The 15,579-nt window shown below is 51.2% G+C and overlaps 1 protein-coding gene across 8 annotated transcripts in view; it reads right to left on the reverse strand.

The window, feature by feature from the left end:
- Positions 1 to 6,112: 6,112 nt before the first annotated feature.
- The window catches only part of ARHGEF10L (Rho guanine nucleotide exchange factor 10 like), a 229,073-nt gene continuing 219,606 nt past the window's right edge, over positions 6,113 to 15,579 (reverse strand). For all 8 annotated transcript variants that reach the window (XM_039912060.1, XM_029064987.2, XM_029064989.2 and 5 more), the window contains 3 exons: positions 11,763 to 11,937; positions 8,328 to 8,450; positions 6,113 to 7,203 (listed from right to left, as the gene is read on the reverse strand). In XM_039912060.1, coding sequence (XP_039767994.1) covers positions 6,680 to 7,203; positions 8,328 to 8,450; positions 11,763 to 11,937 — 822 coding nt within the window. In that variant the 3' untranslated portion in view covers positions 6,113 to 6,679. The remainder of the gene's footprint in view (positions 7,204 to 8,327; positions 8,451 to 11,762; positions 11,938 to 15,579) is intronic.

Below are 15,579 nucleotides of genomic sequence, written 5' to 3' on the forward strand. Positions count from 1 at the left end.
GAGATCAGAGGCGGAGGTGGTTGCCGCCTACAGCGAGATAGACGGAGATCAAGGTCCAATAGGATGTGGTGCTTCCCTATTTGTGAAGTGTTTACTATGTGCAAATCACTGTTTTAAGTGCTGAGGTAGATAGAGATATTCATTCAATTGTATTTATTAAGCACTTACTGTGTGCAGAGCATCGGAATAAGTCCCGACCAAAGCACAGTGGCTCCACCACTTGCCCGGTGTGGGGTCTTGGGTAAGTCTCTTTTTTGTGTCTCAGTTTCCTCATCTATAAAATGGAGACTACCTGTTTCCTCTCCCCTTTGTGGAGTGTAAGCTCCCTTCTAGACTATAAGCTCCTGGTGCAGGAAACGGGTATACCAAGTCTGTTGTATTGTACTTTCCTAAGTGCTTAGTAGTATCTTCTGTACACAACGAGTGCTCAATAAATACCACTAATTGATTACCCTGTGAGTCTCCCATGTGGGACAGGGACTGAATCTGATCTGATTGTACTGTGTCTACTCCAGCACTTAAAATGGTGCTCATCACATAGTAAGCACTTAAAAAATTGCCCCGCAGGATGGTCAGGAGTCTAGGGTCGGCCCTGCTCGGAAGGCTGTATTTCCAGTTCCCTCAGCAAACATCTGGGGACAGTTCTGTTTTGTGGAGAACAAACCCCAGACTTCTACATTCAAGGCCCGATTAGGGACCAGAGAAGACATTGTCTAGGTCAACAATTCAGGTAGGTCTTGCTCCCAGAGAGCTCATCTAAACCCTCTCTGCTCCTGCCCGCCCCCTCCACCCCAGCACCCGACTCTGCCCCAGAGCCAGCCCGCAGGCTCACTGGACTGTCGGGCTAGCACGGGTCAGGGTTTTAAGCACTCACACTCCCTGGTGAGGCTTTAGGGCCCTTCACCTTTAAACTGATCCACAGCCCAGGTCCCCAAAGGGCCTTGGATCTGGAGGAAACTGAAACTGCGAGGATCGGCTGGGAGAAGACTGTGAGAGGGATTTCGAGGCCTGCTTTTCTTGACGAGCAGAGATTCCCCACATAAGAGGGCAGCGGGATGGACTGAATGAACTCTGAAAGGCCCCTCTGACTCCAGACTCTGTGTTAAACAGAGGGGAGCACTCTCTGAAGAAAACTTGGAACCTTGAGAAGCTGGAATGAGAGCATTTGTTCTTCCTCTCCTCCTCCTCTCAAAGTTCCAGTAAAGGGCTGTCAATCTCCCTCAGCACTTCCCCTTCTTCTCTGGGAGGGCTGCTGTGGTGAAGTCTCATTTTGGAGGCTGAACGATCCTCCCCCCTCAGTGGAGCTCGCGGTTCGCTGTATGACCTTGGGCAAGTCACTTCATTTCTCTTTAACTCAAGTACCTCACCTGGAAAATGGAGATTAAAACTTTGAGCCTCAGGTGGGACATGGACTGTGCCCCACCTGATGATCTTGTATCTAATCCAGTGCTTAGTAATAATAATAATGTTGGTATTTGTTAAGCGCTTACTATGTGCAGAGCACTGTTCTAAGCGCTGGGGTAGATACAGGGCAGTCAGGTTGTCCCACGTGAGGCTCACAGTTAATCCCCATTTTACAGATGAGGGAACTGAGGCACAGAGAAGGTAAGTGACTTGCCCACTCACACAGCTGACAAGTGGCAGATCTGGAATTCGAGCCCATGACCTCTGACTCCCAAGCCCTGGTTCTTTCCACTGAGCCACGCTGCTTCACAATAATAATGTTGGTGTTTGTTAAGTGCTTACTATGGGCAGAGCACTGTTCTAAGCGCTGGGGTAGATGCAGGGTAATCAGTTTGTCCCACGTGAGGCTCACAGTTAATCCCCATTTTACAGATGAGGGAACCGAGGCACAGAGAAGGTAAGCGACTTGCCCACAGTCACACAGCTGACAAGTGGCAGAGCTGGGATTCGAACCCATGACCTCTGACTCCCCAGCCAGGGCTCTTTCCACTGAGCCACGATGAAGACTACAGTGTCTGACACAAAGTAAGTGCTTAACAAATATCATTACGAAGAAGAAGAAGCCATCCGGGAATCCACAGCAGCTAAGGACACCGCCACCTGCTGCGTCACCGCTTTAGGGCCCAGCATCGATAGTCTTCTGCCACTGCTTGGGATGAAAATGGGTCCTGCCCATGCACGTCTCAATTTCCTGTGCCCCTGCCCGCGCTCTGGCTCCTTACACTCGGTGCCCAGCTGGACCACAACTTGCAGGGGACAGTGGGAGTAACACCGGGTACACTGTTTATACCATAATCGATTCCTTCCCTTTCCCCCTAGTTGCCCATTGTCCACCTCTTGTTTAAGAATGTATTCAAACCCTACTTGAGCCTGCCAATATTTTCTGTCAACGAAACCTTTCTATGTTACCAAAATCCATATTTACCAAGCTCTGGGCAGAGAAGTGTTCCATTTTATTTATTTCAGCCTCCGAGGGCACGCGAATTCTCCTTGCTGATGTACCGGGATTTGAAGACCGCCCAACCCCCTGATCATCGTCAGGTCCTTGAGGACAGGGACCATGTCTATTTACTCTTATTGTATTTTTCTTAGTGCTTAGTACAGTGCCCTGTACACAGGCGTTGAATCAATCAATCGTATTTATTGAGCGCTTATTATGTGCAGAGAACCGTACTAAGCGCTCGAAAGAGTAAGATACAATGGAATTAGCAGATTCGTTTCCTGCCCATAACGAGTTTACATTCTAAAGGGGGAGATTGATGTTAATATGAATAAGTACTTTATAGTATATAAAGATAGGTTCAGAAGTGTTGCGGGGATGGGGTTGGGGCAAATATCACATGTCGAAAGGTCACAGGTCCTAGGGCTCAGCCGACGCAGAAGGGAAAGCGAGCCAGGGGAAAGAGGGCTTAACCGGGGAAGGCGTCTTAGAGAAGACGTGACCTTAACAGTTCTTTTGAACGATGGATAGATCAGCCTGGCTGCCCTCCTCTCTAAGTTCTGCAAGTCTCCTGACCAAAGAACTTAGTACATCGTTTGGCAAACAATGTACACAGAAAGCACTCAATACAGTCGATTAATTGATGTATCTTCATATGGGTCTATGACCGGAATCCAAGGTCATCAATCACGGCGGAACTCTGCCTTGGATATTGCTTTGAGAAGCCTCCTTTAAGGGCCCTGTTCCAGCCCAGATGCATATTTACTCAGAATTGCCCACATTGGACATGATTTATCCAAGTAGTATTGACAAGTGTCCCAGAACTAGCCCCTGAAGAGAAGTGCAGCGTACACAAGATGGTAGGGAAATCAGCTGAAATGGCTTGGCATCATTTTGGTTTTGAGGGAGTATAGTGCTTTCTGTCTGACCCAACCGCCCCCAATCTCAGCATCTGCCAATCCCCACGGTCCCTGAAGGGTGGCCGCTTGCCTCGGATTGGGAATTCAACCGGCTTGATTCATAGTAGCGACGACCGATGAATCCATCCTTGATGAGCCCCGGGACTCCCCTTTTGGAAAAAATATAGAATTTAGGATCTCCGCGGGTCATCTCAGCCATCCCTCTGCCTCCACAAAGGCCTGCTGCTGAAGCCTTCTGGATCAAGGAGGGCTCACCCTCTAGCTGTCCGGCTCACCACAGTCCTTGTATACGGGCCGCCATGGAGAAGCGGCACGGCCTAGCGGGCGAGACTATGGGCTTGGTTGTCAGAGGACAAGGGTTCTAATCCCCGCTCAGCCACTCGTCTGCTGCGTAACCTGGGCAAGTCACTTAACTTCTCTGCGCCTCAGTGACCACATCTGCAAAATGGGGTTTAAGACCGTGAGCTCCACGAGGGACAACCTGATTACCTTATATCTGCCATTTGTCTGCTCTGTGACCTTGGGCAAGTCACTTAACTTCTCTGTGCCTCAGTGATCTCATCTGCAAAATGGAGAATAAAAGTGTGAGCCCCACATGAGACAACCTTGTATCTATCCCAGTGCTTAGAGCAGTGCTTGACACATAGAAAGCGCTTACCCTGTACCATAATTATCAATATTATTATTATTATTTCTCCTCGCCTGTCCTCAGAGCAGCAGGCGAGGCGGTGGGTGGTCGTTTTCCCTCTGCCATGGTGAAAACGGTTCCCTTTGCCCAAAGGGAGCAGAGATTCCCCAGGCGCAGAGAGGGGAGGCAGGGTCTCTTCCCTCCAAATGTTGCCTGGAGGGCAGTGGCTCTCAACCACAGCTGCTGACTTGACACTCCTGGCCCTCTTCCAAACTCTGCTCCCGGCCAGTGCCGCTGTACATCCTCCTCCTCCTCCTCCTCCTCCTCCTCCCCGGAAGCTCCTGCTCCTGGGGCTGCTGACAACCACCGTGGCAGCCGCCCCGCCCCGGTTCTCACCCCAGTGCGCCCAAGGCCCTCATTAAATCAGCGGGGCTCAGTCACCTCGGCGGGTGGGGGTGGCGAGGGGAGGGGCCGGACTGACCCAGCTGCTGCACATCAACCATGTGACCTGCCGAAGCCAAGGAAGAACTAGCCCTAGTTGGAATTGCAGGGTCCCTGAGGAGATTTCCTCTCCTCCTCCCCCTTCACCCGGACATACGTACAGATAACTTATCCTCCCTATCATCCGCACAGATATGCAGATAACCCATTCTCCCCAGCCTCTAGACATGTGGGCAGATAACCTATCCTCCCTGGCCTCCAGAAGTATGTACAGATAACCCATCCTCCCCATCATCCAGACATATATACAGATAACCCATCCTCCAGACATATATACAGATAATCCGTCCTCCTGGTCTCCAGACGTATGCTCAGATAACCCATCTTTGCTGGTCTCTAGACATACGAACAGACAACCCATCCTCCCCGGCCTCCAGACATTCAGGCAGATAATCCACTCTCCTCAGCCTCTAGATATATGCGTAGATAACCCATCCTCCCTAGCCTCTCGACACATGTGAAGATAACCCATCCTCCATAGCCACCGACATATGTACAGATCTCGCATTACAGATAATTACAGACGATCCCTCCCCTGCCCAGCCTCTAGACGTCACATTCAGATAACCCAGCCTCCCAGCCTCCAGACATACGTATAGACAACCCATCCTCCCTGGCCTTTAGACATCTGTACAGATAATCTATCCTCCCTGGCCTCCAGACAAATACATGGATAACCCATTCTCCCCAGCCTCCAGACATGGTACTTTTTAAATGCTTAATATGTGCCAAGAACTATTTTAAGCACTGGGGTATAAAGTAATCAGGTTGTCCCACATGGGGCTCACAGTCTTAATCCCCATTTTACAGATGAGGTAACTGAAATACAGAGAAGTTAAGTGGCTCGTCTAAGGTCACACGACATACAGATAATCCCTCCCACCCAGCCTCTAGACATTATGTTCAGATAACGCATCCTCCCAGGCTTCAAAAAATGCATACAAATAACTCATCTTCGCCAGCCTCCAGACATAGGTGCAGATAACCCACCCTCTCCACCCTACGTACGCATAATCCATCCTCCCTGGCCTCAGCCGTGAGCAGATAACTTTTCTGTGCCCCGGTTACCACATCTGTAAAAAATGGGGATTAAGAGTGTGAGCTCCAACATGGACGGTGTCCAACCGGATTAGCTTCTATCTACCCCAGCACAAAGTACAGTGCCTGGCTCGTTCTAAGTACTTAATAAATACCATTTAAAAAAAAATTATCTGTGCCTCAGTTCCCTCATCTGCAAAATGGGGATTCAGTACATGTTCTCCTTCTTACTCAGTCAGTGAGTCCCCCGTGGGACCCGATTATCTTGTGTAAACTCTAGGGCTCAGTACATGTGGTTGGCACATGGTAAATGCTTAACAGATATGACAATTATTATTAGTACATGCGCTTGGCACACAGTAAACACTTAACGAATGTGAAAATTATTATTGGTCAATCAGTCAGTCAACGGTATTTACTGAGCATTTAGTATGTGTAGAGTACTGGTCTAAGTGCTCAGGAGAATACAACAGAATTAGCAGATAACAAGCTTCAAGTCTAGAGACTATATTATTACTGTTATTATTACTACTATTATTATATCCTCCCGGATGGGTGAATTCAGTGCAGCCACCCCAAGTTTCGAAGGGCACGACCAAACCCCAAGGAATCTCACACCACTTACATACAGAGTTTGTGCCTTTTATTACGGCATCTCCCGATGCCCCAATATATACAGACTTTATTTATACACGTAGACTATACATTATATATATATATGTTTTTATATATATATTCACACACAAACGCACGCTCACGCACACCCCCTGCCACGAGAGGTGACGGCGAGTTCAGCAAAATTGAAGGATCTCCCTTCCCCCAAGCCCTCCAGGAGAGCGTCGGCTTTTCCGCGGCAGCCGCGAGTCTGCGGTAAAAAAGAGACAAACCCAGCCAATTCTTCCAGAGGCCCCTAAAAACCCAAACCAGAAACTTCAAAAGACCCTTAAAAAAAAGTTGGCTTTTGCTTCCCTCAGGGAGTAATATAAGCACCTGCTTCCCCGCAAGCCAGTGATGAGTGAAACGCCTTCCGACGGGTCCCCGGTGCCGCGGGTGTGCCATTCCAGCGTTCCCTGGGGCATCCCGACAGGGGAGAGGCCGAGACACACAACTGTAGATCCTTGATGCCCGCCAGATGCCCAGCTGGCTGAGCCCGGCCGGGGCAGCGCACCATGGGAAAGGGAGCCGACGCTATAACGTCAAGGGGACCTGCCAGATGAGGAGGGTGCTGTCTGTTTCCCCGGTCGGGGGCTGCCTTCCGCCGCCGCTGAAATTGCGGTAGCCCTGGCCGCCGGAGATGATGGCCACCGAGGAGATCTCCTTGCGGTGAGCATCCCGGGGGCAGGGCCGGCTGCGAACCCAGATGTCCGGGTCGTCCGCCATCTCGTAGATGGAGCCGTCCTCCTCGCTGTTCTCCAGAGCGCTCCCCGGGGCCGCCGGGGGGTCTCGGATAGAAAGCAAGGGGCCGGGGAGGTGGGCCGTGGAGCGCAGGCGGTACTGCAGGAGGATCCCCTTCTTCCTGGTCATCTCTCGGACGGGGTGGCTGTCGGGGGCGGCCGGGGGCTGGGACGGACCCTCGGGCTTTTCCTCGTCAGGGCGGGCCCCCTCCGCTTCCTCCTGGTCGCTCTTCAGGATGTCGGGGGCGAGGGTGCTCGTGGCCACGGCCAGGAACTCCACTGGTCCACAGTGCCCGTTGAGCGATACCATGCCTTTTCCTGAAAGATTGGGGGTTGCGGGGAGAAAGAGGGAGTCAGCGTCTCCTACCCCCAACCAGGGCAACGGAGGGGCACTGCCGGCCTATCCTGAGGGTTTGGGGACACCGCACCCCCCCGGCCCCCAGCCCCAGACCGAAGCAGGCTTCCGGTGACTTTGAAGCTCCCACGAACCGTCTAGTGCTCTGACCCCACACCTCCCTCCACAGATTCACCCCATCGGTCCTGCTGCCACCCAGGGAGCTGACAAGGGTCTGTCCCCCGCTCAAAGTGAGGGGCCACAGATCGACTCCCACCTTGCTGGTCCTTGCTCTCGCCTCTCCCACCTGGCTTGGAACTCCCTCCCTCTCCACACCAGAGACGCAGAGAAGCCGAGTGGACTAGTGGGGAGAGCACAGGCTGGGAAGCGGAGGTCCTGAGTTCTAATCGTGGCTTGAGAACTTGCCTTCTCGGGGCCTCAGTTTCCTCATCTTTAAAATGGGGATTAAATACCTGGTCTCCCTCTCATTTAGACTGTGAGCCCAGTGTGGGACGGGGACTGTGTCCAACCTGATTATCTTGTATCTAGCTCCGCTCTTAGCGGTGTGCTTCGCACGTAGTCAGCACTTAACAAGTACCCAATTGAGGCAGTCACAGAGAAGCAGCGTGGCTCAGTGGAAAGAGCCCGGGCTTTGGAGTCAGAGGTCATGGGTTCGAATCCCGGCTCGGCCACTGGTCAGCTGTGTGACTGTGGCACGTCACTTAACTTCTCCGCGCCTCAGTTACCTCATCTGTAAAATGGGGATTAAGACTGTGAGCCCCACATGGGACAACCTGATTCCCCTGTGTCTACCCCAGCGCTTAGAACAGTGCTCTGCACATAGTAAGCGCTTAACAAATACCAACATTATTATTATCATTACTGACTCTTTTCTTTACGGTACTCTCCCGAGTGCTTAGTACAGAGCTGTGCATACGACAAGCAGTCAATATATATCTCCGATTGACTGATCCACAGCCGGTCTGGCTCCGTGCTGGCCTGGGTCCCGGAGCTTGGGCAGTCCTAGTTTATTGGGTGCGAGGAAATGGCTGTGAAGGGGGGGGCTGAGGGGATGTTGGGAATTTTCCCGGGAGCCAAGCCACCTCACCTGTGATCTTGGGGATGCCTTCCAACCTGGGCACGGGCAGCAGTACAATGATTCCCTGGTCGGTGCCCACCCAGAGTAGGCCCTGACAGATGAGCAGGCTGGTCACACAGACGTGCTTCTGGCCTGTGGGGAGAGATTGGCAGGAGAATCATAACCATTCTACCAGGGGCGGGCACCGAAGTCACTCGGGGACTGGGGAGGCTGGGGGGACCGGGGCAGGACACAAGCCAAGACAGGTCGGTACTTTACCAGGTGGCACCTCGGAGCGAGATGGGAACGAGGCTTCCTGTGCATCTGGGCCATACCAGAAAATGGGCATCCCCAAAGAGATTCCCACAGGAGGCATGGGAACAAGGGCCGGGGGCACTGGCAGAAGATGACCGAAGCATTAAAGACCAAGGAAGGAAACCTTCAACAGGCCTGAATCCAAGTAAACGGGCACAAGCGGATGCCAGTGCCGCAAGGATGGGTGGCGCAGAGGCTGGGGGGCGGGGAGGATCAGTGAGGGTTGGCAATTTGTTGGCAACACTTTGAACGTGGTGTTTCAAACCCGTGTTTTACATTCTGAATGCATGACTGCCTCTCCCTTACAAGGACAGAATTCCCTGTTGTTTCTAGGCACGGACAATGAAACGGATAATTCGTTGCCATGAATTAACATGTTTTTGATGTCAGTCCAGATTAGTTCTTCCTGCACGATCGGCCCTGCGCTGTCTTCTCATTTTAGCCGCGGCACGGCTCTGCCGGCTGAAAAGAAGGTAGGGGAGGAGCCCGCTGGGAGCAATGATCCTTCTCTAACCCTCTTCAGAAGGGTCACTGCCACCCTGGGGCTGGATTTACTTCGGGTGTGTGTTTGTGTGTGTGTTTGGGGTCAGGGGTGAGAAAGATGCCGGGGAGGGGGTTTGAAAGACTAGGTGGGATAGAGGACTTGAGTTCCCAGGGAACAGGCTGAGGTGGGTGGGATGGAGGCCGAGCCTGCCGTCACTTCTAATTGTCACATGAGAGAAGTCCAGGAGAGCGCGAGATCCCCAACATTGTGCTGCACGTGCCTATATGGTTCCTTAAGGTCTCCCTCCCCTTCCAAGGCCCCCCTCTCCCATTAGCCCAGAGCCCCAAAGGGGATAGCCCTGGGAGAACCAGTCACAGCAGCTTATCACGCACTGCACGGGCCTGGGAGTCAGAGAGTCATGGGTTCTAATCCCAGCTCTACCTCTTGCCTGTAGTGTGACCTCGGGCAAGGCACTTCACTTCTCTGGGCCTCAGTTATCCCATCTGTCAAATGGGGATTGAGATGATGAGCCCCATGAGGACAGAGACTGTGTCCAACCTGATAAACTTGTATTTACCCCAACGCCTAATACAGTGCCTTGTGGTATTGTAACGAATACCATAATTATCATTATTATCATTATTATCATTGCCTCAGTGGCTGGGGACAGTCTCTCCCACCATCCCATCAGCAGAGATTTTGCCAAATCGCCTCCCAAGGTCCCCCGTCGCTCTATCCTGAGAACCGCTGCCTCATCGCACCCAGTCCTTGGGTCTAGGTGTGGGGGGACCATCAGCCAGCAGAGGCTTCTGCAGGGAGGAAGGGGCCTCAGCGCCTTCTCCTTTGCCATGGGCCTCGGCGGCAGACGAATGCCCGACACTGGAAGGGAGACCCTGTGAGCCGGAGAAACTCCTGGCACCCAGTGGGACCAGACAGAGCCACCAACCAAGACCTACGTGCCAATGTCCTGCTCCCTGCTCGCCTTCCAGCCCCAGGCCACCCCCTTCCCACCCTGGGCCTCGGGATCCTCCGCGGAGGCGCTCCCGTTCTCATCCAAATAGTTGCCTGAGCTCCCCGCTTCTCGGACTGAAACTGGAGAACAGATTCCAGAGGTTGCTACTATTTTCATTGATGAATAATTAACATCCACAGTCCCAATAAAATGCATCTCCGCTCACCTTCTCCATTCAGGCTGAGCTCCCATAATGCTCGAGGATTGGCGGGAAAAGGTAATTCCCCATTAAAATGCATCCTCACGTTCCCCAGTTGGTGGTAAAACCGCAAATGGGGGAGGAGAAGAGGAAAAAAATAAAAAAGGACAAAACGCAGCAGAGAGGTGAAAGATAGCTTCACCTCCGGGTCTCGTCCCAGGCCTCCCCCGCCTCGTGGAAGAGAGAGATGCTTTCAAAAAACAGTAAAAAACATCCTAATGGCGAATAAATATTTTATCATAGAGACTTAATGCTGCAATGTTCGACTCACCCAAGCCATATATCTGTAGATATACAACTTTAAAAAGCTCAGGCTCTCTGAGAACATTTTATTAATGACCTGTCTAGTTAAAAGGACGAGGGAGTTTAGGTTCAAAAATGCATTAATACCAATTGTGCAGTCTGGCAGAAGAAGGGGGTCGGAGAGGGAACTGAGATGAATTCTAACGTGCCCTTAAAAAAAACCCACACTTCCGGGAGAAGCAAATTTATTACTAATTACGCAATTACTTTATCCAGTGGCAGGGGAGAGGAAAAAAATACTTAAAAGCCTTGAAGGATATGTCTAATATAGACTTTAGGAATCCCTTTTCGTCTTCTCCCCTTCCAGAAGGCAAACGCCACTAAGGAGACACTGCGCTCCGAAATCCACCTCCCCTCGGACACGATGCCAAGTGAAGAGGGTGCAGAGGGCTGGCATCCTGGCTTAGGGGGTGACTGGGGAGGGGGGGACTGCTTCTTTTTAGGCACCCCGAAACCTGGGGTACCCTGAAGGCAGCAGACGGAGCCAGGTTGAGGGCGGGGAATGGGTCTGTTTATTGTTGTATTGTACTCTCCCAAGGGCTTAGTACAGTGCTCTGCACACAGTTAGTAATCGATAAGAACAACTGACTGCCTTTTTGAGTTGATTTGGGAGGCCAGGCCAGGTGGGATGAGAATCCAGGATTGGGAGCCTTGGGTCCTACGCTCAGTCAACCCTGGAATAGGGGGCTTGGATCAGAGGGGCATCTCAAAATCCTCCAGCCCTGACCGCTCCAGGTTCTCACCGGTTGGCTGTTTGAGGGCTGGCTGGAGAGGAGCCATGTCACTATATAGCTAAAATCCTCGGACGAGTGGTGGCTCTCCCCAGCCTTGACTGAAGTTCCTTAAGGGGAGGGATTGTGTCTCTAACTCTACTGTCCTCTCCCAATAAATCAATTAATAGGTGGTATTCATTGAGCAGTTACTGTGTGCAGAACACAGAACTAAGCACTTCAGATAGTACAACAGAGTTGGCCACGAAGAGCTTACAGTTTAGAGGGAGAGACAGACATTAAAGTAAATTTTAAGCACTTAGTACAGTGCTCGACGGCCAGTGAGCATTCAATAAATCCATCTGATTGATGGACTGACCCCCTCCCTCCGGCCGCCCCAGGACACGCTTCGCCCACTCTCACCCGCCCGCCGTCTGCCCACCTGGCATAAGGAAGGTGGTCCGGGTGGCAATGTTGATCTCCTGCAGAGGTTCCAGGGTCTCCGTGTGGAAGAGGCGGATGGAGGAGCCGGAGGAGAACGCCATCCACACGCCGCTGCCAGCCTTCACCATGTGAGTCACGCTGGTCGCCTCATCCTGATGCGCCTCGAAGGTTTGCTGTGGCGCACAGAGAGGGCACGGGAGGATGAGCTGGGGAGGAAGTTGAGTGGGGCAGGCCCCGAAACGGTGGTCCTGATGGCAAGTGCTGGACTCACCTTACCCTGGGGCCAGCTGGGCTGACCACACCCAGCCTACTGACCCCTCGGGGCCATGAGCGTCCAGGGGGCTCTCAGGCAGCATCCCCCCAGGCACGGCTCTTCCTCCATCTGGACCCCTGACTCTACTCCTGAGCAGGAAGCCAGAGGAAGCCCACTTCCAGCTGGGAACAGGATGGGAAGGGCACTGGTGGGAGCTGCTTGATGGGTCAAAGGTGGGCCTACACTGTAATCTCATTATGGGCAGGGATTGCGTCTGATATACTGTACTCTCCCACACTTTTAGTAAAGCGTTCCGCAAACAATAAGAGCTCAGTAAATACGACTGACTGAGCCTTTAATATTTATTTTGTCCCCATCTTTCTGTCCCGTGTCAAGCTTCCACCCCTGCCTTCACCCTCCCTCCCCAAATTACAACTGCTGAGATAAAGAGAGCAGGAATAGGAAGTGGGAAGAAAGCAAATTGGCATTTTGGATCAGCCTTCACAGGCCTGTCTCATCCCGTCCCTTCCCCTCCTCCTCCATCCCCTTCCCTTTCTCCCTTGTGGGACAGGAGCCATGGACCTGTTTCCCAACAGAATGCAAAGTCTGCAGAGATGAAATCTAGAGCTGTCCAACAAAACTGCTTTTGTGCAGCAGTCTTTGGAAGCAGTGTAAAAAGGCAGAAAATTGAGGAGGGATGGGAGAGAGGAGTAGCAGGGTTGCCTAGTGGCTAGAGCACGGGCCTGGGAGTCGGAAGGACCTGGGTTCTAATCCCAGCTCTGCTCTGCTGCTGTGTGAACCTGGGCAAATCACTTACATTTTCTCTGCCTCAATTACCTCATCCATAAAATGGGGATTACTACTAGATTCTGTCCAAACGGATTAACTTGTAACTACCCCAGCAATTAAAACAGTACCTGACATTTAGTAATAACTTGGCTTAATAGTAATAATAACAATAGTAAAAATAGTAAGAATTGGCAGATTTTGCAGCGGTTTGACTGTGAAAACTGAAAAAGAAGGAGGAATCAAGGAGACACCAAGGTTGCAGGATTTAGAAACTGGGAGGATGGTGGTGTCATGGACAGAGATGGGAAAATTACAGAGAGGAGCTCCTTCCTGTCCAAACTCCTAGATCAGATTATTTACACCTACTACCTCCTCCCCTCCATCTCTCTCTCTTATTTTTTATGGTATTTGTTAAGCTCTTACTAGGTTCATTCATTCACTCAACTGCATTTATGTACCAGGCTGGTACATAAGCACTGGGATAGTTACAAGGTAATCAGGCTGGACACAAGTCCATGTCCAACATGGGGCTCATAGGCTTAAAGCCCATGTTACAAATGAGGCAACTGAGGCATAGAGAAGTTAAGTGACTTGCCCAAAGTCACTAAGCTGATAAGTGGCAGAGCTGGGACTAGAACCGAGGTCCACCTGACCTCCATAATCTAATTACTGCTCCCTTCACTCCACCAAGACCACGCTCTCTAAAGTCATTCTTGACAATCTACTGGAACCTATTCTGTCCTAACCCACTGGGGACCACCATTTTCTCTTAGAAACATTATCTCTGATACAGTTCTCTCCTGCTTCTTCTCAGCTCTGGCCAATTTTTCTCAGTTTCTTTTACCGGCTCTTCCTTTATCTCCCACCCACTGCCTGTTGGTGCCGATCAGGGTTCTGTTCTGCAACCCCTTCTCAAGCCTAGATTCACTCGTTTTGAGCAGCTCATCCGCTCCCAGAGCTTCAGCTACCATCTCTATGTGAATGACTCGCAAATGCATCCCACTAGCGCCAACGTTTTTCCCTCTCTGCAATCTTGCATTTCCTCCTGCCTCCAGGTTGTCTCTAATGCATTTTGCAAGCCCCAGTGTCTCTCCTCCTCTGCAACTTCACATTTCCTCCTGCCCCCAGGATGTCTCTACACAGATGTCTCGCCAGTACCCCAAGCTCAATTTGCCCTAAATCCTCTCCTCCACTTAACTTTCCCATCACAGTTGACAACATCCTCCCTGCCTCGCAAGCCTGCAGCCTTGGCATTATCCTTGAAACCTCTCCATTAACTCCTACATCCAGTCTGTCATCAAATCCTGTCGCCTCTTCCTCCACTATATTTCCAGAATCTACTGTTTCCTCTATACCCCAGTGGCTACAATGCTAGTCCAGACCCTTGTAAAATCTGTTGCATCAGGCTTCTCACAGACCTCCCTTCTTTTTTTTTTAATCTATTTGTTAAGCGCTATGTGCCACACTCTGTACTAGGGGGTAGATACAAGATAATCGGGTTGCATAGAACTAGTCCCACATAGGACCCACAGTTTTAATCCCCAGATGACGTAACTGAGGCACAGAGGAGTGAAGTGTCTTGCCCAAGATCGCACAGAGACAAGTGGAGGAGCTAGAGTTACAACCCAGGTCCTCTGACTCCTAGGTCTGTGATCTTTCCACTAGGCCATGCTGCTTCCAGACTCTCCCCAATCCAGTCCTTACTCCACACTGTGCTGTCCGAATCATTCGGCTAATATGTTCTGCACCCATTTCCCCATTCTCACATGCTGGCCACAGCTGCCCATTCCTCTCCGGGTAAGGCAAAAACTCCTCCCCATTGGTTTTGTGACCTTCAATCAGCCCTCTCCTTCCTACTTATCCACTTTCTTCTCCCATTTTTTCCTCTCACGATAACCTACTCACATTGCCTCTTTCTAGTTCTTCCCGCTTCTGACTTCTTGATGCATCCTCCCCTCTGGCTGAAACTTCCTCCCACTACACAGTGACCTCCCCATCTTCAAAGCCCTTCTAAAATCACATCTTCTCCAGTAGGCCTTCCCCAGTTAATCTCTAATCTTCTCACTTCATGTCCCTCCAACTGCCACTTCAGCTCTTCAATCAAGCAGGGGAAGGAGCATTGCTTAGCAGTTAGATCATGGGCCTGTGTCCCAGCTCTGCCACTTGCCTGCTGTATGACCTTGGGCAAGTCACTTCACTTCTCTGAGCCTCAGTTACCTCACCTGTAAAATGGGAAATAAGTCTGAGCCCTTTGTGGATCAAGGATTGGAGGGGAGAGAGGCTGGAGGCAGAGACTAGCAAGGAAACCGATATGATAGGCATGCTAGGACAAGAAGTTGGACCAAGGTGGGAGCAGACCAGAGAGAGTGGAATGGGCAGATGTGGGAAATGTCCCAATCTCACTGGGGATAAATGCACACCCAGACATTGGCCAGAGGGCTGGGAAGAATAAGCCATCTGCTTTCCATTGCTCCTCATGGCCAGAAAATGTATAATTATTATTGTTTTTATTACTGTATTTAAGAGCTTACTATGTGCCAGACACTGTACTAAATGCTAGGTTGGATACAAGCAAATTGGGTTGGACATAGTCCCTGTCCCACATGGGTCTCACATCCTTAATCTCCTTTCCCATGTGAGGGAATGGAGGCACAGAGAAGTGAAATGATTTGCCCATGGTCACCCAGCAGACAAGTAGCGGAACTGGGATTAGAACCCAGGTCCTTCTGACTCCTAAGCCTGTGCTCTATCTACTAAGTCATGCTGCTTCTCT

Source organism: Ornithorhynchus anatinus, chromosome 5 (genome assembly GCF_004115215.2).
Source record: "Ornithorhynchus anatinus isolate Pmale09 chromosome 5, mOrnAna1.pri.v4, whole genome shotgun sequence".
In the NCBI taxonomy this organism is placed as follows: Eukaryota; Metazoa; Chordata; class Mammalia; order Monotremata; family Ornithorhynchidae; genus Ornithorhynchus; species Ornithorhynchus anatinus.